General features: G+C 41.8%; 1 protein-coding gene across 11 annotated transcripts in view; it reads right to left on the bottom strand.

The window, feature by feature from the left end:
• The window catches only part of PIGG (phosphatidylinositol glycan anchor biosynthesis class G (EMM blood group)), a 136461-nt gene that overhangs the window by 63162 nt on the left and 47977 nt on the right, over positions 1–25322 (bottom strand). For 8 of the 11 annotated variants that reach the window (XR_012656175.1, XM_075067410.1, XM_075067408.1 and 5 more), the window contains 2 exons: positions 20884–21165; positions 9193–9647 (listed from right to left, as the gene is read on the bottom strand). Coding sequence is in view for 9 of the 11 variants with exons in the window: in XM_075067410.1 (XP_074923511.1) it covers positions 9193–9647; positions 20884–21165 (737 nt within the window). In the remaining 2 variants the exon portion in view is untranslated. Of the gene's footprint in view, positions 1–1541; positions 3328–9192; positions 9648–20883; positions 21166–21688; positions 21800–25322 lie in introns of those variants that run through there. The other 3 variants (XR_012656174.1, XM_075067415.1, XM_032781745.2) reach the window with 3 other exon arrangements.

Genomic DNA, 25322 nt, shown 5'->3' with positions numbered 1-25322 from the left:
TGACTCAGACTGTGGGTTTCACAAGAAGGGAAGATCACTGAGGTGAACAAATCCACCAATAAGCGCAGGACCCACCAAGGTGGAGGAGGAACTTTGTCACAATACCAAAAACTAATGTATTAAAAAGAGAAACAAGAGGCCACTTTTTTTTTTTTGACTTGAAGACATTAAACTTGTTCTAATGGGGCACTTACACTGGTGTTCAATATGAATGAACCCAATATGAATGAACACCAGTGTAAATGCCCCATTAGAACAAGTTTAATGTCTTCAAGTAGAAAAAAAAAATGTGATCACTCGTTTCTCTTTTCCATCCCACTTGAATGTTTTTGCAGCATCCTCAAGTTCAGAGGAAGTCTCATAATATGAATTTAAGAACAGCAACATGCTATATACATAAATGTGTCCTATCTTTTTAACTTCATGGATATTTGGATCTCTGTAAATCAAAGGAAAGTAGACGTAGGTCAAGAACCAACCTGTCAGAAGTCATCACATCAACCACCTGGTGCCTCTATCTAACTGGTTAATTGGGGCTATTTTACCTTTTCACTTTTAGGATATGTCTATAAAGGGATAAAATCCCCATAGCACAGCCACGGGTGGCCCAGGTCAGCTGACTCACTCTCATGGGGCTCAGGCTTCAAGGCTAAAAACTGCTGTGTAGACGTTCAAGCTTGGGCTAGAACTGGAGCTCTAGGACTCTCCATCCTGACCACAGCAATTTTTCAGCCCTGGAACCCACACCCTGCAAGCCTGAGACAATTGACCCAGGCCAGCCACAGGTTTTTTTTTTATCCCTGAGTATATAGACACCCAGGGCAAGTCATACTCTGTCAGAATACAAGCAATTGTTGTTGGAAAAAGCTGATAAATTCCTCTCAACAGGTTCTCAGTGGTGGACAGGATGAATTGATCATCCCAGAAATGGTGGGAAACAGGAAGCCAAAGATGCAGCATTTCTTAACCAAAACACATCAGTATTTATTTCACCTACACTTGCATTCAGGTGCTTTGAGTTCCATTTCCCCATAAGTTCCCCATGTTTAGTGTGCTCCAAGTTTTTTATCAAAGTCTTTAGACTTTACAGAAATGAAAAACGGTTAGATGGGCCCCAGCCTGTGCTGCCAAATTCCCAAATTCAGGACCTTCTTTTCAGGATGCTGCTTCTCCTCACCATCAGTACTCTTCAATCTGGTGTTGTCTTTTCCTGGCACTCCTTCAACTGCATGCTGTCCTCTGGTGTTGGCTCTCCAGATATGCCCAGAGTGAAATGACTGAGCCTGGACTGTACAAGGCCCCAGACTGCTCCCACTCCCAGCAGACTATGGTCATGCTTAAACAGACAACTGAGGCCAGCTGGACCATTCCCTAGATCTAGTTCCGGAAGTAGTCAAACTTTCTACAATTACTTCTTGGTAAATGTAGCTTCCCAAAATGGCTTGTGTTTTTCCTTCTATTTTCTCCAGTGGCAGTTTATGGTCACAGATCCTTTATTTTATGTAATTTTTCACTAAAAGAGTTTTTGCCTTGGCAAACTGAACAGAATGCTTTATTGATTTAGGTATTGATCTCATCTCTAACAGCTGATTTCAAAATGTTTTAGGCAAATATATTTTTTGAGTTTTGCTTCTAGAATTTCTAACCGGGCAAGGAGCACATAAAACTCAATTTGCCTTCCACAAGCAAAGGTAGAGAATCTTGCTCCTCAACATCTCCTTAGCACTGTAGGCAAAAGTTAGCCTGAGGTTGGCCCCTGATCTTTAAAAAGTCAATAAAGGAGAAAACTTTACTGATTTATCCTGCAGCCAAACCACAAGGCTGGATATAGGGAAGACTGGATGGGTTACATCTAAAACTACCGGGATATAATGGCTCCAAGTAAAATTCTGATTTTTTATTACTATCAAATGAATCATTAGAAGTTCACTTGGCAAAAAAAACAAGCATCGGGTGCTAAAAAAGGAGGAAAAGGTGACCCTTACAGAATGGCACGCTTTCAGGAAAGAGAAAAGAACTTTATGCTGTTTGGTTTATGACAGTCTAACTCTGAGCATGTACTGCAAATGAAAACATTTCAACTTAACCCTGATCAAAATATTAGTTGGAAAATGGTCACCAGTATCAAATTCTCGATGGAAATAACCTGAGACAATGCCAAAGCTATAATGCCTCAAGACCAACTGTAGAAAATGTCACTGTGTCAGCCAGACAGGATGATGCAGATGAACATTCTTCAGGTCTGCAGAAGGATATTTCCAGAGTAAAAAAGATAGTCCTGATGGACTAAACGCTCTTCAACATTTACTTGAAGAGTTTCAGGTCCAAGATAGGATGCAGATGCAGTCAGACCTAACTCTTCAGTCCAAAAATGTTACATTGCAGATATCCCTACAGTTGCCACTGCTGCTAGCTTGGGCACAGTCTGATGCAGTATTGCACAGGCAGCACCTGAAATAGAGGAGCCTGCTGGCATTATGACATACTCTATACTCAGCTTAACTCCAACACTGCTGTGATGACTTTTTTATTTAGGTCTTTCTGAATAACTAGACAGGTCAAGTAGATGGTAGTTTGAGAGCTGCCTCTTTCTACCTCAAACAGGTCTAAGTGTCAATTTTTATTTTATTTTATTGTATCAGCCACATCCGCAGAAAGGATAGATTTTTATAACTGAGACAGAATGAATATACAAATTAAAATACACATCTCATCAAAATACTCATGTCTTATGTTTTTTCCTTGTACACACACCTGAAATTAATTATATCTAGCATGTTAGAGTGCAGATGAAGAGAAAGGGAGCTTTTCACTTGTATAATTCAAAAGACTTTTTTTTTTTTTTTTTTTTTGCTGTCAGGACCTCTGGCTCTTCTGAGTGTGCTGAACAGTCAACCGTAAGTTCAGGATCATGGTTAGAGTTACAAGTATCCTGACAAAGATTCTTCCTGCACATTAGAGCTCAGGGAGCTGTTTCAAAGGTTACAGCCGAACTCTTCTTACGGGATGAAGCATCTGCCCTGATTTCAGGTAGCGATGGCATTCTGAAGAGAACAAGTTGCATGAGATAACCTGTTATAACTGGGACTGGAGGATTAATGGATGCTCACATACTAGAGTCCTACTGCGTGGTATGGGAGAAGCACAGCCTGAAAGCACAAAGGTTTCCAGTGACAGGTCTAGGTCGATCTGAGCATTGTAAACGTGGAATGAGAGCATAGTGTGGCAGGTGGAAGGCCTTTTTGAGCATCATTCTGTACAGAGGAGCAAATTCTCACCAGCTAGAAATTGATTAGTCTCCACATAAGGAGAATGCACATCTCAGACCTGAGGAAAGACACAGATATTTACAAGTGCTGATAGGCTTTTCCCAAGCAAAAAAAGATCTTCACTTTTTCAAATGAGAAGAGAAGTGTACACAGTTAGAGATACTATATCTGACACTGAAATAGTAGGACTGGTTTCACAGTGTTTTCATTTATACTTATTTTGCTAAGACTAGAAGTATAAATTTCTATTACCACTGGCTCAACTAGAAGCGTATTATACAAATCTGTCTAACAAACAATTTTATAAACCAGTAGAACCACCTAATCACCTCCTCTCCTTATTCAATGTCAGTCAACTTGCCTAGCAGTCCCAGTTCCCTCTTCACAATTCCTCACCTGTCTCCCCCCAGCTCCTCATCCAGTCTCAGAGACCTGCCCAGCCAACTGACTCCAAGCCCCCATCTCTCCCGCCTTCATGGCTTCCTGTCCCAGTCTGCATATACAGTCTGGTCAAAACTAGGAGTGGAGAGGCTGGAGTATGCTCGGTGAGGATGGAATCTTTTGAGACTTCAGGTGTTAAGGTCTATCAAACCTCTACTGGGCATGTGCAAACTGCAACTTTTCAAAAGCTTATCAGCTGGCCAAATCTGGGCAGGTTTAATGGAGATGACAAAAGGCACCCCCCTGCCAAATTTCAAGTCCCTGCTCCAAAACATGGGGGCATTAGAACTTCTCTAACAAAAGGTCACCATATTTTTTTTTTTAAATTACCAAAATGTACTTTTCCCTAGCCTCATTCTCAGAAACTGCTGAACTATTTTCTCTGAAATTTTGAAAAAATATTCAGCATGTGGCAGACACTTGTCATGGAAAATTTCATCCCAAAATGTTGCAGTTTAGGCAAAGTTACAAGCAACTAAAAACAGGGTCTTAGAATAGGAAGTGTCAGGCAACCTTAACAGGTGGTGCTACCAGCACTTACCAGTTGCAAAGAAAATCAAAACTGACTAAATGTAAACTGATGAAGTATTGCCATCTTTAGCCTGCAGATCAACTGTTTCATCATCTCCATTACTGCTCATGGTTTCCTCCAAACAGAAACAGCACGATTAATATGACTGGTATAATTTTTACTCAGCTCTTCAGAACTCAGTGATGGAGAGGGAGGGTACCAGAGGCCTCTTTCCTCTGCCTCAGAGTAGCTAAGAGGCTACTAGAGGGCATAGAAGAGACAGAAAGAATGGTTACTTGCTAGTGAATGTAGTTCTTTAAGAATGTTGGCTTCATGTTCTCACTTATGGGATGTAGATCATGTACCAATAAGGTTCAGGAACCTTCTAGAAAAGCACTGCCTGTTGGGATCACAGACATTCCCACTCACAGAACTCTAAGACGCTGTACAATCACTACATGCCGCAGTTCCAGTGGCAGTTTTAGCAGGCCTTCACGGATTCAATTGCACCCACAGAAATCATGAACCCCTATTAAAGCCACAACCTTAGTGGTGCTGCAAGCCTGTGTGCCAGATCATAAAAACTGGAAGAGGGAGCCCCAGGGCACAGGAGCCCACCATAGTGGGAGAGAGGGGGTGTGCAGGGCACCCCACTCCACATTAGGCCAGGATTAGGTTTGCAGTGCTGGGGCAGAGTGCTGCTGCAGGTGTCTGTGCCTCGCTTGGCTACAACAACAGTTTAGTGTAGTGCTTCTATTGAATTGAGAGATTACATCCGACCTGGCTCAGTTCCTTCCATAAATTCCTGAGTCATTAAAAGAGTAGGACATTGAGGAGAAGAAAAGGTGGGCAGATGTTTTGGTTCTGTGTGTTCACGTTTTGAAGAGCATCCATTATTGGTAACTGATTTGCCAAGATGGTCTCTATATACCCACCTGTGGGAGTGAGTATCTGCAGAATCCCCAAGAAGGTGTGCCAAGGAGTACAAGGGCTGCCATTGTGCCCCGACTCCACAGTCGTGAAAAGGAGGCGGTGGGATAGTAGTCTTCTTGTACCTCCCCCACCCCACAGAATCAGGGGCAAACTAATTCTTTGTAATGTACACAAGAAAGATACTTCAGAAGTTAATAGACTTCATTAGACCGTAACTAACCCAATGTCTATTGTAACTCTTACAAGCAGCCTCTCAAACTTGATCCCCCTAGAGAAGCCCTCTGTGTCTCACTTCAGACTATATGACAAATTTAACCTTCGTTCCCTAATCTTTCTGCTAGTCTCAGGATGGAGAAGTTTGACTAAAAAAGTCCACATCTGTTTGCTAGTCAGAAAGTCCCAGTTTTTGTCACAACAAATGCACATTCCCTCATTGTGGTTTTCCAGTAGGAAACCGGTCTCAACAAGTCATATGCTCAGATGAATAATACATGACACTTTAATTCACGTGTTGCTAAAGAGGTGTTGTGAGGACATTTCTTCACATTGCACAGCAGAGGCTTCTAAATGTTGGTCTGGAAAGCACTGGTTGGTCTCACAGTGCTGCTTCCCTGTCCAGCTGCTAAATTGCAGTAAGACACCTAAAACAAAATACTTCCTAATATTACTTCCTCACTATAAGCAGTTGCTGCAATTTGCATTAACCTAAAATAATGCAGTGAAAACATCTGAAAACCCTGCTCCACGATATTTCTAAAGTCATGCCAATAAATGACCTCAAATTTCTAATGTAATGCCCTATAGCGTTAGACTTAAGAAACATTTTCTCCCCTCCCACCTACAGCCCATGTGACCAATCAGAAAGCACTCCAAGCACCATTATTCTCCATTATAAGAACATAAAAACGGCCCTACTGGCTCTGACCAAAGGTCCATCTAGCTCAGTATCCTGTCTTCCAACAGTGTCCAGTGCCAGGTGCCCCAGAGGGAATGAACACAACAGGCAATCGTCAAGTGATCCATCCCCTGTTGTTCATTCCAGAGGCTAGGGACACCATTCCTGCCATCCTGGCTAATAGCCATTGTCAGACCTATCCTCTGTGAATTTATCTAGTTCTTTTTTGAACCCTGTTATGGGCTTGGCCTTCATAACATCCTCTGGCAAGGAGTTCCACAGGTTGACTGTGCGTTGTGTGAAGAAATAATTCCTTTTATTTGCTTTAAACCTGCTGTCTATTAATTTTATTTGGTGACGCCTAGTTCTTGTGTTATGAGAAGTAATAAACAACCCTTCCTTATCTACTTTCTCTACATCAGTTATGATTGAGGTCTGTGAAATCATATCTCCCCATAGCCATCTCTTTTCCAAGCTGAAAAGTCCCAGTCTTATTAATCTCTCCTCATATGGAAGCTGTTCCATACCCCTAATCATTTTTGTTGCCCTTTTCTGAACCTTTTCAAATTCCAATGTATCTTTTTTGAGATGGGGCGACCACATCTGAACACACTATTCAGATGTGGGTGTACCATGGATTTATATAGAGGCAACATGATATTTTCTGTCCTATTATCTATCCCTTTCTTAATTATTCCCAGCATTCTGTTCACTTTTTTTGATTCCTGCTGCAAAATGAGTGGATTTTTTCAGAGAGAACTGTCCAACAATGACTCCAAGATCTCTTTCTTGAGCGGTACTAGCCCAATTTAGACCCCATCATTTTATATGTATAACTGGGATTATGCTTTCCAATGTGCATTACTTTGCATTTATCAACATAAAATTTCATCTGCCCTTTTTGTGCCCAGTCACCCATTTTGAGAGATCCTTTTCTAGCTCTCACAGCCTGCCTGGGTCTTAACTATCTTAGTAATTTTGCATCATCTGCAAATTTTGCCACCTCACTGTTTACCCCTTTTTCCAGATCTTTTAGAATTGATTGTTGAATAGGACTGGTCCCAGAACAGACCCTGAGGGACACCACTATTTACCTCTTCCATTCTAAGAATGGACACTTATCCCTACCCTTTGTTTCCTATTTTTTAATCAGTTACCAATCCATGAGATCATCTTCCCCTCTATATCCATGGCAGATTACTTTGCGTAAGAGCCTTTGGTGAGGACCTTATCAAAGGCTTCTGAAAATCTAAGTACACTCTATACCCACTGGACCCTTGGTCCACATGCTTGTTGGCCCCTCAAAGAATTCTAGTAGATTGGTGAGGCATGATTTCCTTTACTAAAACACGTTGACTCTTCTACAAAATTATGTTCATCTATATGTCTGACATATTGTTCTTTATTATAGTTTTACAAGTTATGCCAGGTACTGAGTCAGCCTTAACAGGCTGTTATGCCAAGATCACCTCTGGAGCCCTTTTTAAAAATTGGTGTCACATAGCTATCCTCCCGTCATCTGGTACAGAAGCTGATTTAAATGATAGGTTACAGACTACAGGTAGTAGTTTCTGCAATTTCACATTTGAGTTTCATTCAGAACTCTAGGGTGAATACCATCTGGTCCTGGTGACTTATTGCTGTTTAATTTATCAATTTGTTCCAAAACCTCCTCTAATGATGCCTCAATCTGGGACAGTTCCTCAGATCTGTCACCTAAAAAGAACGGCTCAGGTTTGGGAATCTCCCTCACATCCTCAGCTGTGAAGACCTATGCAAAGAATTCATTCAGTTTCTCTGCAATGATCTTATCCTTGAGTGCTCCTTTAGCATCTCGATCGTCCAGTGGCCCCACTGGTTGTTTAGCAGGCTTCCTGCTTCTGATGTACTTAAAAAAACATTTGCTATTATTTTTTGAGTCTTTGGTTAACTGTTCCTCAAATTCTTTTTTGGCCTTCCTAATTGTATTTTTATGCTTCATTTGCCAGTGTTTATGCTCCTTTCTGTTTTCCTCACTAGGATTTAATTTCTACTTTTTAAAGGATGCCTTTTTGCCTCTCACTGCTTATTTCCTATTATTTTACCATTTTCCATCCTCTCGTCCTCACTAGCACATAGGGATTCTCTATTAATAGATCCTCCCCTAAGGGATGTCCAAACCATGTGCTCCTCTGCACCTGTCGGCTTTCCCCCAGCCTTTAGTTTAAAAAATGCTCAGCGACCTTTTTAATGTTAAGTGCCAGCAATCTGGTTTCATTTTGGTTTAAGTGGAGCCATCCTTCCTGTATAGGCTCCCGCTTTCCCACAAGTTTCCCCAGTTCCTAATATATCTAAACCCCTTCTCCCTACATCATCGCCTCATCCATGCATTGAGACTCCAGTTCAGCCTGTCTAACTGGCCCTGCGCATGGAACTGAGAGCATCTCAGAGAACGCTACCATGGAGGTCCTGGACTTCAATCTCTTACCTAGCAGCCTAAATTTGGCCTCCAGGACCTCTCTCCTATCCTTCCCTATGTCACTGGTACCTACAAATTAGGAATTACGCATTGAATGTTCTGCTTTAAATAATATACATTAATTCTATTACACGATTCTCTATATACTATGCCAGCCACTGATGACTTAGTTATTGACAGGGCCAGCTCCAGGTTTTCTGCCACCCTAAGCAGCAAAAAAAAAAGAAAAAAAACAGGAATGAGGACTGAGGGACCCTCCGCTGAATTGCCGCCGAAGACCCGGACATGCCGCCCCAGTAGCAGCCAGAGTGCTGCCCCTTGGTATTGGCCGCCCCAAGCACCTGCTTCCTTAGCTGGTGCCTGGAGCTGGCCCTGGTTATTGAAGAACATTAAACAGCTGATTTAAAAAACATGCTTTAAAGTTTTCAAGGATTAGATTATAAGTCTTGATTAGTGCTAAGGACATATGCCTAGTGGTAGTAAATACATTACACAGGACAACTACTCCCACAAGAATAGTTGTAAAAATAGTGAAAACCCCCCACAGCACTTAATACTCACTTCCTTCAACTATTTACAGTATTTTCCATTTACAGAATATTAAATCATTATCCCCTTAGCTAAACACAAAGACAGACATGACATTCTAAGTAAGTAGGAACTATTATTCAACTAAGACACCTACCTTGTCAACCAATGTCCGAAGTCGGGTCGATGAGCCCACTGAACTCCCGTCTGATTTAAGGAACGAAGCAACCGACAGCAAATAAGGATGATCCATGGACTTGCTAAACCCATCCACTTTTCTGAGCCTTTTAGAAATTCACCTGAAGAGGTGACTTTGCCCAATTTTGAGTCACATGATGATATAGCAACATTCCTGCACTGGGCGGTTTCCTCAATATCTTCAAAATTTTGTTTGACAGCAGTACTAAGCTGAAGATCACATTCTTTCACAAGAAAGTAGTGTCTACAAATTTCCTGGCACAGCGCCAAGCAAAGAGTATTGATAAGAAAATACCAGGTTTGGTGCTCCTCTTCAACAAAGCTGCTTGCTCCCAGGCTCACGGCATGGCCAACAGTTCCTGCCAACATGAGTATATCTAGTTCTGACCAGCTGGAATTGGAGACAGCTGGGTTCTGTGAACAGAAAATGTGTCATTGGTGAAATAATCTGAAAAACATATCATCACTTCAGTTTGTGTTTAAAATGTGCTTACAGCAACTTCTTCAGTGACAACAAATCCTAAGCAAAAAGACAAATTATGTAATTTTTCTCAATGGCATTTTCTGTACTTTTTACTCTTAACTAAGGTTAATTTTAGTGTAATCCATTGAGTTAGCATCATAACACATTTAATTATACTATTTTAAGTCATTTTATATCTCCTCAAGGTAATGAATGTCTCTCTGAATAATCACCAATACACACTTCAGCTTCAGGTTCTCTGCAATCTTGTGACAGAAGGCGTGGAGCAGCTCTTGCTTGCTGCACATCAATAGATCTAAAAATAGAACTCTTGCAGCAATCAAAAAACTGACTAGAGATACCACTAACAAGCACCACTCTAGTGCTCTATTCATTCTTGGTTTGATAAAGTGAAAAAATCATCTCAAATTACCAGCAGCTATTTCAGACATCCTGCTGCCTATTGTTACCTTGCAAACTGATCTGTGTATTTATTTCATGATAAAGAGTCTGTTAAATAGGGGTGTTTAAATGTGTATTTCACATGTTATATAATGTTATATATGGCTACAACAACAATACTCTTGGCCTGATTTCTTCATTATTTCAATTTCCTGCTCACTGCAGCTACACAGAACCATCCTCAGTGCCCAGGGCTGAGAAGAGAGGGTTATCTACTTGCGAAGCATGCCAATGAGCACTTTGGGAGAAGTGCTGCCCGAACAATCCTCTCTTTTCATTTTAAGTAATTTTCTCAGTTAGGAAATACACTAAAGAAAGAACATATAGTGAATAAGAACTATTGATACTTTAAAGAACAGTACAGAGACCATTTTAAAGCCAAATCCCAAACATGGTAAATTATTTATACTTAAAAACAAAGTTCTCTGAATGCATATTCTGTAGATTCATTTTCTTAGGTATGTGCTCCTACACTTGCCCCTGCGAGAGCTGAGCACTGAATATCCAGGAATTTTATACAGACTAGTCAAACGTACTTTCCTGAAAACTGTGTATACTGCACTATGATTTCTAAGCTTTAGTTCTTTTTTAGACCTCTCTCCCTTACAACACACAACCAAAGACAGTAAAGTGATAGTCTATTAAACATCTAAAATCATGAAGTCTGAAGACCACTGGTGTAGCTCACTTCAGAATCGATTTAATTTCCTAAGCAACAGTTCACAGCTGTGAGGGTAGGAGAAAGGCGGTATGTATGGAAAGCGCACACTACAGCTTACTGTGCTATTTGACATGGTTGAAAATTAACGTAATTGTCAAGTCATTGTATCTAAAGATGGTGACTAGCTGCAGTGGCCCAGGATGTAATATTTTGTTGCATAGAGTACCTTGCTAAAAGCACTGGCCGTGGTGTGTGGAAAACCAAGCACCCTCTGTAAACAGTTACATATCAGCCTAGCTAAGCAATCAAGTTTTTCTACTCTACGCAGCTGTTATTAAATTTAAAAAAAGTGTTCACCCAGGAACAAGCACCTCCAACAGTTAATTTGACAGTTCTGATTACATGGAGGCACACAGTTCAACCCTGAGATGCTTACAAGAAAACTAGCTTGTTGCATTGTCAGTGATTTCACCTTAAATAGCTTGTCCTAATAATGACTCCAGGGTTTAATCTCTATCAGAAAAACATTTGCCAACAATTAAACATTAGTACTATATGTGAGAGATCATAATTTTTTCCTGTACTTACAAAGTATTTTCATTATCTCAGATACTGCTGTGTGGTAACTGATGGACATAGCTATTGTTTATGTGCCATTAAGTACTGTATTCAGAAGTAGACCATGTATATCAGATTTTTCAATCTCATGATGTTGACTATCTCCATGTTTTCCAATGCAAACTCCAAAATGTTGGCTTACCTTGTAAGATTTCCTAACAAGTTATGAATTTTCACCCCAAAATTAAACCTATATCTAATCAGGTAGCAGTCTTAGTTAGATGCTAGGGCTAAACTTATCTGGAGTTTTGATTTGTGGGAACCAAGCTGTGCAAAGCCTAAATGTAGTCTTTGTTATTCACCACCTGGAGTTTGTGAGCAGAGTAAAGAGGGCAGATGATGTACCTGAAGTACGTATTAGATATTATTAATTCATACTAACAGCATGGACTGCGTGTGTGTATGGTTGGGGGGTAAAGGAGCACATTACACCAAAACCTCTGCATTTACAAATTAAAATTACAGAATGTGATGATACAGAATTCAAATTTCAACTGAAGGAGAGTTTCCAGCTGAAATATATCCTTACTATCATCTGAAACCTCTTTGGTGGATTATGTACTAATATTTACTCATTCCAGTTAACAGACTAGATTACATCACAGCAACCACCAGCATTAGCACTAACCTCTTGTTTAACAGTCTCAGCAGAGAGACCCAAAGAGTGAAAATGCATTGAGACCGAATTGTGCGTAAGCATAGATTTAAGTCGCAGCAACGCCAATTAATTCAGTTCTGTATGCATTCAGTTCTGCGCCAACTCACGCACCCAGAAGCTACAGGAATCTCAGATCCCTTCACCCTCCTATCAGACAATTTATGTGTTTTCTTTTAAAGATTTAACACTCCTCTTACAGAAATATATATATGTATTTATGTCTCGTACCTTATGGTTATCAGCACCAACCTAGGTGCCCTTGACACAACAGTAAGCTTCATAAATTTGAAGCAATTGAAATGTAAGTCACTGAGGAATCATGAAACAACTTTATGGGAGCAATCAAACTAATGAGAAAGTTTCTGGTGTTTCTCCAAACTTGCTCCATTTCTTTGCCCATGTAAATACAGTTTCAGTGCAGCAGCTTAGTGTGACAAAATACTCCTGTTGCAGAGCCAATTACTTCAGCAGAATTACATTAGTAACCTAACAATCCCTCTACACATCAGCATGTCTCATGCACTCTCCAGGTCTAGGAAACAGTAAGAAAAATAGATTGATCAGGACTGATATTAATCCTGGTTGCATTGTTGTGGCTTTTCTGACTATTAATAAACATTATGGTAGTGCTTCAAGATGCCGATCAGGACTGGAGCCCCATTGCTTGCGCTGGGCACTGTACAGACTTAGGTGAGACAATTCCTGTTCTCGAAGGCTTACAACCTACAAGTCAAAATGGGGTAGAGAATAGGGACATAATATATAAATAAATATGATGAACTGACAAAGCTTTGGTATATGTTTTGTTGGTTAAACGGGAAGCTAATGGAACTAACTGAGTACAACAGAAGTTCACCTACCTCACCAGGATGAGCGAACAGGGTTCTTTACACATCATTGTCAAATGGACCTGTTCCCCTAAGGGCACATCCTCCTGACCTCCATAACAAGAACCCTGTTTTCTCCTCCTGCTCCCACAGACAGGTCCCCCATACACATACAACTCTACTGTTCCTGAGAGAGGGACACGTTCAATGATCAACCCCACATTCCCTCACACAGAAAGCACGTACAAAATAAATATGTGCCTCATTACTGAATGTCATCATTAAAGGTTAGCTATAACTTGACTCATGGAATACTAAATTTAGATTTCTGTGTCAGTAGCTGACTTAATAAGAACTACCCTGAAATGGATTTTGTAAAAGCATTGGGGGGTACAACGATTAGGGTTCCATCCTTCAAACTCGAGCATCTTCACCCCCACTAATTTTCTTGTCATTGCTGGTACACAACACCGTAAAAGGTCTGACACCCTCATTGTATCAAGCAAACTGTATTTAGAATCCTTACTTTATAAATATGGACTTTCTAAGCAGCAGGCTCGCAAAGCCAATCTAGCATCTGCAAGTCAAGTTGGGTTCTTTCTAGTTTGTGCATCACCACGAGTAGTAACAATTTTGGAGCCCAAATAAGTTTTCCGTGCAATTCTCTTGCCACCCCTATTGGGTTAATCAGTGTAACTAGGACATAATTAGACAATGGGAATGCACAGGCCCTTGCAATTGAAATTAACATTTCTGTTAACACGTGGGGCAAAAAAATACAGTCCACTCACAAAGCTGTCAGCTTCTGGAGGGCTGACAGTACAAGAGAGAGTTATTTTTTACTAAAGTAAATATCAGTGATTAAATGAGTAAGTAATTTTTACACAGTCACTTTTCAGACTAGAAATTATAAGGCTTGGGAATGTTGGTAAAGAGTCTAACATTCCAGAAGTAATGTTCTTGAATTCTGCTCATTTGGACACAAAGTGAGCTAAGCTGTATTTCCAACTGTGATACCTTCCATGGAACAGCATTGATTATAACTGTTCCCAATAAGGTTTTTTGGGAATGCTGGGATCACATTTCAAAGCTACCAAATCACTGTACCATCTCATTCATTCGTTAAAAAAAAAAAAAAAAAGGTAGTAAGAATGAAAGAAAAGGTCTTAATGTGAACTGCAGTTTGGTGCTTTGGTAATTAAACAGGAGATAAAGAAACACCATATGGGGGAAACCAATAAAAATGAAGCAGAAGGCAAAAATTCTATGAAATAGAATTATTTGAATTGCATTTTATTAATGGAAGTAATACTGGAGAACTGTTGCATTCTGAGCACTTTCAAAATGTCCCTTACTTAGGCTCGCCCCAATTTTTAAGAAAAATAGCAAAACATGACTACAAACAGGAAAACTACATACAGTGGACCCTCGCTAGAACACACTTCTATATAGCACAAATTCGCTTACAGCGCATGGCTCCCAAATTTAATTACCTTCATTGGAATCCATAGTAATGCGGTCCCTGCGTTAATGCAGGACCATGCATGAATCCAAAACCCCACGTTCTAGAGAGGTCCTGTGTATTATACTTCAAGACAATCCAGTAACTTTGAATTGGGGCATTACTCAAATAAGTTAACATTTTTGAAGATCTGCTAGGATTTAAAGGACTGCAGCACTATTTAAAGCTTTATATGTCACTGAGGGAGCAAGTGATTGTGAAAAGATGTACTAATCAAAAGTTATTTATAGCATCCCGACACCAGATGTTAACACTGCCTAGAGCATTATGGTCTCCAGAAAATTCATGAACTTGATAATCAGCTCCTACATTCAAACACAGGAAAAAAGCCACACTGAAGGACGTGTACTTTAGAGACTTTCTTCACAGATATGAACTAAAATACGTATATATATCAATAAAAGATCTGAAGCCATTAACAGATGGTCTTGAATACATTTCTGAAGTATACATTTGTATTGTAAAGCATACATTGGGAAGAGGGATTTAGTCAACCTAACAAGAGGCACGTTCTAAGCTCTACACTGGCAACATCAAACTCTGAAACTGGAAAAGAACAGCCTTCCTTGAGATGTTATCTCAGTTCCTGCAGAATCCTGAGATCAGATATTGCAGTAGTTCTCAAACTTACTTGATCAAGCCTCACACTTCTGTGTGTCTATAGTGTGGTGGGAGTGAGGGGCATCCATACAAGTACATATACCAATTAAAAAGTTTCACTAAATATTAAAAACAGTAAGGTACTGCCACACCCTTACTTCTGTGGTGCTGGCGGCGGTGCTTCCCTCGGATATGGGCGCCCACCCAGTCGCTGCCGCTCTCCAGCCACCTAGCTCTGAAGGCAGAGCGGAGACAGGCAGCTGCTGGCCAGGTGCCCAGCTCAGCAGGCAGAGTGGAGACAGGCAGCTGCTGGCCAGACGCCGAGCTCTGAAGGCGGAGTGGAGACAGGCAGCTGTTGGCCAGGTGCCCCACTCTGCAGGCAGTACAGCCCTCAGCAGCAGCAGCACAGAAGAGTGGCATGGAATACAGAACTGTATGAAAAAGCAGCAGAGAATCCTGTGGCACCTTATAGACTAACAGACGTTTTGGATCATGAGCTTGGATCATGAACTCATCCAAGAAATTTGCTCTTTATGCCCTAACCAACCCACAAAAAATGTGTCATTTCACTGCGATTTAAGTAGATCCCTATTGATATGTGTGGAGGAATCAACTTTGCTAGTTATTCATTGCTGTGGATAAAATGGAGGCAGTAAGCTTTATTTTTCCCCAAAAAAGCTGCTCATGCCCCTCCCCCCCCCAGAATATACTCTGCACCCTGCTCCCTAGTGTGAGAACCTCTGTGATTCTGTAACACAAGGAAGAAAGGAAATGATTTTATAGTACTATTTATAATTCATGTCTATTCGTGTATACCTCTAGCAATCCATCTTCATATATTTCAATTAAAAGCATCTGTCTAAGCATCGGCAACTGGAGATGGGAATAAAGCAAGTGTAGACATACCTGAGCTGGCCTTAATCCAGCATGAATATCAATAGCGCCCATGCTGCTGCAAGCCCATCCAGTCCCCTGGATACTATTCCACAGGGAGCCGGTTTGTGCTACCACAGCTTCACTGCTATTGATATCACGTTAGCTAAATTAAAGCCAGCTCAGGTATACGTACATATGCTTCAATCACACCTCCAAGTGCAGTGTAGACAAACCCTCAGCACCACTACATTTCCTTACAAAACATGATATACAAAAACTTCCCTTGGATTGACAGTCTCAAAAACCTCCATATCCAACAGACACTGCTGCACCTCAACCTGCGAAATCCACTCCCCCATTTAACCCAGGCCCTTAGGAAACACATGGGAAAACATGCAAGTCTTCCAGCTGACTGGAAATGGTTGAACAACTTCCATTTTAATGTTTATTTTTCAGTTTTTCATGGTGTGGTAAACATCTGTCTCAAATCTGGATTTAGCGTTCAAAATCTGAGTGTTTACTGTAAACCTCCCCCAAGCTTATACCCAGCTTGAATCTTATCTCGCTGCCACCCACGAGGATTTTTAGGGTCCCTGGTCCCCCCGAGTCACCCCAAACCTTTCCTTGGGGGACCCCTCCAAGACCCAGACCCCTGGGTCTCCCTATCTCATCCCCAGCTCCCCCCCCTTTTTCCTGGGTGAGCCTGGGCGATGCTATACTTAACTCCTTGAATGCAAAACCAAGAGAGCTATTTACCTCCCCCGAGGCTATGCATTCAAAGCCAGTCACAGCTAACACACCAGGAGATTCACCCCTCCCTGGTCTCGTAGCAGTAACTAGAGAAAACCCTCAAACACAAGAGAACAGAGTTGATTCTTTCTCTCTTTCCCCGTAGCCTGTTCCCGCCCTGGGAACAATAGGAAAGTCAACACAGAATGTAATGCTTCCCTCCCCCTCCCTGTCTTCCCGTGAGGGAGACAGATACCTGGTACAGAAATTTCTATCCCTTTGCCTCACTAGGAAAAGAAACTCCCACAAGTTTTAAAAAGAAACTTTATATAAAAAGAAAGAAAATACAAAACAATAATACTGCATTAAGAGACTAATACAGGCTCTTGCTTATAGAAAATATGAATAAACAGTCTGATTTAAAAGATAGCCCAATTAAACCAGTCCAGCAAATCAACACCCATGTAAATACAAATCAAAGCACATCACAGCCGATTACTTTGTTTCCTTTTGTACTCACAGATGTTTAGTAGAATATTTGAAAGAAGATGGAGTTAGAAGAAAAGCTTGTTTACTCACAGCCGAGGAAAACAAAAAGACCCAGAACAAAGCCAAAAACCTCCAGAGGTCCCCCCCCCTTACTTTTGAAAAATCCGGTTTCCTGATTGGTCCTCTGGTCAGGTGTTTGGTTCCCTTTGTAAACCCTTTACAGTAAAAGAAAATTAACCCTTACCTTATCTATCTACTTATGATACATGGTATGACAACACTGCAGCAGGGAGCAAGCCTCCCAAAAGATGCAGACTCATGCAAGCAATGATCCAGTTAGCACTCTAAAAACAGCAGTGTGGACGTTGCGGCTCCAGCAGAAACTTTGTCTAACCACTCAAGCTCAGATCCAGTGGGAGGGGAGAAGCGGGGGAGGTTAGAGAGCCCAAACTGCTGCCCAAGCCACAATGCTCACCTGGCTAGCGTGAGAGCCTGTCTACCTGGGCTGGAAGGCTCACTTCCAGCTCAAGTGTTAACAAGTGGCAGCTGGACAACCTTGGCACAAGTGGGGTATAGTAGAAACGCCTGGGGCTCCCCACACCATAACTCTCCCCTTAGCCCCAGCTCTTTGGGAGCTCTTCCCCCTAATTCTCACTCTGCTTGGCCCTGGTCCCTGAAGTCTCCCTCCTTTCTTCACCCTAATTCCTCCCTTCTCCCGAGACCCTGGTGCTTATTCACTGCCCTGCCTGCACCGCGAAAGCTCACCATTAGCCGCAAGTCCTTAGGGCTCCCTCTGCCCTAGGCCGGGAGCAACAGATTTACCAGCTCAGAAGGGGGCTCTTCTGCCCATTTGGCCCTTCTTCCTGATTCCTTAGCTCCTGGTCAACTTCTCCTCCAGCTTCTTCTCCCCCTGCACACTGCGCGGTGAAGGACTGATAGGAGGCAAGCCACCAGGATTCTGAGTGTGGTCCGAGGCGTTTGATTCACTGCCCAAACCACAGGCAGCAGTGACTATACAGCACTGTATAGTGTGACACCCAAATTGCCCCCATTCAAAATCCCAGTGGCTTGCCTCCTGGGCGATGGAGAAGGACACTTGGAGGCTGTTATTAAATACAAATTGCTAACAGAATGTAGTTGCTGTGTTCTCAATTCATATTTAGTGACACACACGTATTTGTGTGGGCTTTTACAGGAGGGGCGGTGCCCCAGTGTCCTCTACACATAAGCCATCACTGGCGTAAACACACTCCTTCAAAGTTATTAGCATCCTCTAAAAACCAGCAAGGGAGGCTGGCATCATGGACCATTCAGAGATGGGGGTTGAGATCTCAATAGTGAATGAGAAATGATAGGTAGGGCATGGAGTGACTGTGATGGACCCTGAAAGTGAAGACAAACAGCTTATGTTCGATGCTATAGAAAAGAGCAAGCGTGTGGAGGGATGATATGGACAAAGCAACAGGCTAGTAAAATGATATTTGAAGCAGTATTCTGAATGGATATGAGCAGCACAAGATTTGTCACGGCCAGAGAAAGGGATGTTGCAGTAAACAAGACACAAGATGACAGAGCTTGGACAATAATTTTAGCTGTATCTTATATTAGGGTGAAAGAATCTGCAAGACTGAGATATGTCATGGGTATGAGGACTGACAGAAACGCCCAAGTTGAACACATCACCCAGGTTATGGCCTGAGTGAGAGGTAGGAATGGTGTTGTTGTCCGTAGCAATCAAGAAAAGAGACAAGGGAAGATTAGAAGCAGACTAGCATGACCCGTGTTTCCTGATTAAGTGTTGACAGATTTATCACAATGCTTTTGTGCAAGGAGTAAGGACTCTCACAGGAAGCTTAACTCAATTTTCTGGTCTTCATGGGTTTAACATCTTAACTGTATTGCCTAATTTCTTTGCTATGCATTTTAGGATATTTTCAAGAAACCATCTTCAGTCACACAAAACTCGAGACACCAAAAGAAGAACTTCTGCAGCCCTAAAGCTACATGAATTTGTGTTGTGCTTGTAAGTGAAGTGACTCATTGGCTCAAGAAACAAAAAGTTCCCTTTAACCTGACTTTGGGCAGATCAGTACAAATGCACGTTTTTGAGTCTATGCCTAGGCTTGGCAGAATTTGATTTCTTTTAATAAATTCAATAGATAATATAGATGTTTCTTTTTAAGCATTTTTTTTAATTATCTATTTAAATTTTCACAGTTGTGGAAAATTGCGGGGGGGGGGCGCGGGGGAGACACAATGATTTAATGATGCTGAGATTCAAAAAGTTAAACCTATCTAAATGTGCCACTGCTCCAGCTCCACTAATGCCAGCATTACAACACATTTTACATACATTAAGGTAGGACTCTAATTTAAAGCTCTCAAGCAGCATTTTTTTTTTTTTTAAACTTTCCCTGTTGTAAATTTTGATCACCACTGGAAATTGTGTGGCTGTGTGCGTACACCAACATTTACCAACACAAATCTAATCATTCCAAGAACCTTTCGGCAAACTGCCCACAGGGATGGGAGAGGCATTCTTGCCTTGAGTAATGGAACGCTTAATGCAATGCTATATAAAGGAACATGGCTCTCTGCTTATCCTCAGCCCTTCTACCTGTTGGAGTGCAGGGATCTTCACTGATATGAACTCAGGTTACAGGTAAGCAACTTTCTCCAAGTACTAACCATTATTTTTTGGCTTGTTGCTATTGATAAAACTGGGGGGGTGGGGGGAGAACAACTATGAAAAAATGTGGAAAACTGTAGAAAGAAAAAGAGTATCCAGCACTGCTCACCATGACTAAATGTTTCCATCTCAGCAGAGAATATTAAGGCACTATGAAATGTTAGCAGTGTCAAGGTCAGACTACTTTTAGTTAAAGCAACATTAATCTAAAGAAATACATCTCCTTATTTCATAGTAAATAAAATAAAAGCTAAAAGTCAAAGCCTAAGTAAGAAAATTCAGAGATGACTGAAGTGTGTATAGGCCATTTTGAGATCAACATTCCTTTTCAAGAGTAGACTATACAATCAGGGGTCTTGCTCAGCAGATCTGTCGGTTCGTTGATTAGTTCATTACTTTAACAAGTATTTTCTATTTGGCACCAGAAAGTTAAGCTAGCCAGCTATCAGACCACAAAACCAATGATTCTTTTTACAATCAAGACAGTGAGGGAAACTATACAGCTTCTGTATTAAATATTAATTGATTTTGCATTATCACCACCTGCTGAGGAGGGGCAGTCAGTTTCATATAGGTGATGTGGTTTTAAAACCTCTGAATTTGTTTTATGAAACTAAAAAGCTAACAATGTCCGTTTTCTTACTCAAAATGTGTTCATGTTCCAGGATCTGGAAAATACAATCAGTTATCTTCAGTATGCAGTATTCCAGCATCACGCAAACTGCTTTAGTTGTATATGCAAATGTCATAGCGTAAGAGGTATGTAACTAGTACGCTGCTAAATTGTTTCTGATCTAGTAAATCAAATGCAAAATTACACTCATCAGAACATTTCTTAAAGTAAAGTAATGTGAAAATGAACACTTTTTATGATCTTCATTATAGTAATCAGTACGATACCATAACAACTATATCACATTTCAGTGCCACTCTCTTTAAGTGGGTTCAAATTATACTATACCTTTAGCATACACCAGGAACTTCAGATAAGACTTTGCTCAAGGATACATCAAACAGCAAAAGGCTTCAACTATATTTCTTAAGAAGTGGTCTCACCTTAGCTGGAAGTTTGGAATTCTCAAGCATCTTTCCAAAGGCTGATAAAATTACACACATAAGTGCAGAAATCAGCATCATCACTCCAACTGCCATTAACCATGATATACTGCAGAAATAGCACAAGCTTTCCGCTGATGTGCATACAATTACATGAACTGCACACAGCATCAGGCACATCAAGTAAAACAGCAGAGAAAACAGCGGAGGGGAGAGTGGCACTTCAAATTCAGCCCTGCTGCTCAGTGCTTTCGGCATGCAGAGCAAAAGCAGAAGCAGAACCTAGAAAAGACAGCAAAAATATTGGGATGGTCACTAGATAGATTCAAAACTACAGCTGGAGTATACAGCAAACATTCAAAGGAAAACAGTGTTGATGTTTTCCATATTGCATTGCTAGTAAATACATTTTGCACCAAGGTGGTGTGTGATGGAAGGTACATGCCAGACTGGGCAGTTTTATGTCAATTGTAACTGAAGAATACACTTACATATTTTAGGGTTTTTAAATAGTGATACACAAACTGTTGCTCAGAAATCCTGCAAGCCCTCAATATACAAAACTCCCACTGATTTCAATGGCATCCCTGCACAGGGAGGGCTTGCAGAATATACCTATCTCCTAGAACTGGAAAGGACCTTGAAAAGTCATTGAGTCCAGCCCCCTGTCTTCACTAGGCAGGACCAAGTACTGATTTTTGCTCCAGTTCCCTAAGTGGCCCCCTCAAGGATTAAACTCACAACCCTGGGTTTAGCAGGCCAATGCTCAAACCACTGAGTTATCCCTCCCCCCATGATTACTCACCCCATGCAAAAACTGCAGTTTTTTGAGATGTGTCCTCCTATGGAAGCGCCACTCCAGGTGCACGTGTCCCCTCTGTAGGGTTGCCAACTTTCTAATTCAAGAGAACCAAACACCCTTGCTCCGCTCACTGCCACACCCCTTCCAAGGACCTGCCCTTGCCCCACCCCTTCCTGAGGCCCCACTTCCCCGCTCACTCCATCCTCTCTGTCTCTGTCACTTGCTCTCCCCCACCCTCTCTCACATGCTCATTTTCATTGCAAGGCCCAAACAGGCATATTATTGTTTTGATAGATGTATTATGCTAAGTTCACGTTTTATTTTTTACAGGATGCTAGAGCTGGCAGCAAAACAGTCAAAGAGGGTAATTTTTTTAAAAAAAATGCAATTTCACAAAGGTTTTCATGATTCTTTCCCTGCCCTCTTCTCATTTTTTGTAACCAGCTCCATGTTTTTTGTTCACTAAAGTTATTGTAATTTTATGTGTGGAATTAGAACCACACATTATCACAGCTGCAATGGGCCCATTAAAGGTCCACTCCTGAAGCCCAAATACAAATCCATAGAGCAAAACCACAGCAATGCATCTGTCCAGATACCTGTATAAATAAATCTGTAGAAACTGACTCCCACACCTACATGCAGATACATACGTGTATTCATGTGTACACATCTAGTATGCACTAACGCAGATACTTCCACATTATTTAATATTACAATTATTGTTTAGTGCCTAGAGACCCCAATTAAGATCAGGGCTCCGGTGATGGGTGCTGGACATACACATAAAAAGAGAGAGTCTGCAACAACGAGTTTATAATGTAGCTCGACGAAGGTGAGGAGAAATGCATGATATATTGGCTCTTCTGAAATTACTGGTCAACAGCATTCACTTTAAGAAATAATACATTTCTTCTACAGTTCCTTACTCTTTTAAAAACTTGCTATGAAATTAATACACACACTTTATTTCATTAATTTTTTTTGTGTGCAAGCCAGCAAAAAGAATAAAAGTCAAAGAATTAAGCTACAAATTTTATTCACCCCAGTATACACTCATGCAGCAATACACACACCTCCCTACACAAAGACACACAGTCTCTTACATTCTTACAATGCATGCACGCACTTGCCTACACGGAGATGGGTTTTCATACACTTTTCCAGGGACTGCCTAAAATCACCCAACCGGGAAGGGAGGAGGGTGAGCTAGAGGGGAAAAGATGGGGAGGGGGTGTGTGGAGGAGAGAGGCTGGGGAGGGAAAGAGGCCAAGGACAAGAGCAGGGTAGGGGTGAGGGGGCAGTGAAGGAGAGAGGAGGGGCTATAGGGGGGTATGTGGGGTGGATGGGGATGCAGAAGGCTACAGAGGCATGAGGATGTGGGGGGCACAGGGGTGTACAGGGACATAATGGGAGTGCAACTGTGTTTGGAGGTGAATGGACTGCAGGGCTGTGGGGGGCAATGGACATGGGGTGGCAGCTCTGGGAGGTGGAGAGGATGGGTGGGAGAGCGCCGTAAGGGGTATAGAGCTGGGATGGGTAGGTGTGGAGGGCAGAAAAAGATGGGATGGAGGAGGGATGCAGTGAGTGACGAGGATAGTGGTGCAGGGGGTTGGGGCAGGGAGACGGGGGTGCAGAAGGGTTGGAGCGGGGAAGCCCGTGCACATGTACTAATCAGCCTCGTACCCCAAGTCATTGTTACATAGTGCTCCATGGGTGAACCCACCCTCAGTTCCTTCTCTACTGTGGAGCTGTAGAATAGAGAACGCCAAAGCAGAGGGGAAGATGGGCACGCAGTGGGGCACCATAGGGACACAGTTCTCGAAGAACGACAGTTACTGCACACGGTAAGTAACCATTTCTTCTCTTTTGAAGAGAGTCTTTATGGGTGCTCCATTCTAGGTGACTACCAAGCACTTTCCCTTTAAGGAGGAGGGGGCTTTAGAGTCAAGTCCAGTATGGAAGAAAGTACACCTGAGCTGAACATAGTATCAGCAGCAGAGTCATGAGTTATTGCACAGTGGTCACCGAACATATGTACAGAAGACCAAGTAGCAGCTTTATATATTTTAATAATGGGCTCGTTTTTGAAAAATACCATAGAGGTGAAAAGAGACCTTGTAGCATGGGTTCATATGTCTGAAAAAGCTTAAATATTATGAGGTTTGTAGCAAGAATTAATGCAGTCGGATATCCACTTGGACAGTCTGATTAGAGATTACAGACCTTTTTGATCTATTTGGAGCAAGACAAACAATATGGGGCGTATTTAGCCCTATCCTGGTAGAAAGCCAAGGCTCCCCTGACATCAAGGGTATGCACTAGTGCTTCGTTTATCTAGGTGAGGTTTAGGGTGGAAGACTGGCAAGCGAATGGGTTGGTTAATATGGAACTCAGAGAAAACTATGTAAAAATTTGGGGTATGGTTGCAAAGTGACCTTGTCCTTAAAAAGTACTGTGAAAGGGCGGCATGCCATGAATACCCCTATTTCTCTAATCTGTTGCACTGATGATATGGCTAAGAGGAATGCCATTTTCATTGATGACTGGATGAGTCAGCAGGTAGCGATCGGTTCAAACGGTGGTCTTGTAAGACATTTAAGAAGCAGATTGAGGTCCCAAACCAGAGTCGGACACTTGACTGTTGGAAAAAGATTTCCTAGCTCCCTGAGGAACCCCACTGCTGTTGGGGGGAGGCAAAAATGGAATACCCTCTATTGGAGACTAGAAAGCCATCTTGGCTGCCAGGTGGACTCTAATGGAGCTCAGCAATAGCCCAGACCTTGTTAGTCTTAGGATACAGTCCTGTATATCGGGCAGCAATGACGTCGTCAGTGGAATATGTTTGAGATTACATCAACAGACAAAACTTGCCCATTTTTGGGAGTGTGTGTAGTGAGTAGACTGTTTCCTCCTGTGTAATAGTACACAATCTTCTCTGAGCAAATTCTCTCTAATCCTGTGATCAACCAACCACGCTTTGAGACATAGCGCTACTAGGTTGGGGTGAAGGATCTTCCTGCCTGCCTGGGAGGGGACATGAGAAGCAGCCTGGAGAGTGACCAGTAAGCAAACAGTCAGCTGTATCAGGTAAGGAAATCAAGTTTGTTTTGTCCAGCTCTGAACTATTACGATGACTCTGGCTTTGCCCTTTTTTATTTTGAGTAGAATTTTGGGTATTAGAGGACAGCCAGTGGGAACGTGTACAGAAGATCCAAAGACTAATGAAAGTGAGAGGCATCCCCCCAAGGATCAGTGACCCAGCCCACCTCTGGAGCAAAACTGGGCCCAGTTTTTTCTACAGATAAACTTGTTTATCTCCATTGCAAACAAGTGTATCGTGGAAAGTGGGTCATGCCCCATTGCCAGGATATGTGGTGTAATCTGCTAGAATCTATTTCCCACTCATTGCTTTGGAAGAAGTGCCTGCTAAGTGTATCCGCAGTCACATTCTGAACCTCTGGAAGCTATGCTGCTGTGATGACAACCTGATTGTGTATGCACCAATTCCAAAGATTGACAGCCTCAATGCAGAGGGAGGGGAGCTTGCTCCTCCTCCTTGTCAGTTGACATAAAACTTACATGACATGTTGTCCAACATGATCCTTATGTGTTTGCCCCGATTCATGGTAGAAAC

The sequence above is a fragment of the Chelonoidis abingdonii genome, chromosome 6 (assembly GCF_003597395.2).
Source record: "Chelonoidis abingdonii isolate Lonesome George chromosome 6, CheloAbing_2.0, whole genome shotgun sequence".
NCBI classification, from domain to species: domain Eukaryota; kingdom Metazoa; phylum Chordata; order Testudines; family Testudinidae; genus Chelonoidis; species Chelonoidis abingdonii.
Note: the sequence above shows the minus strand (reverse complement) of the source record. Positions and strands in the feature narration are given on the sequence as shown.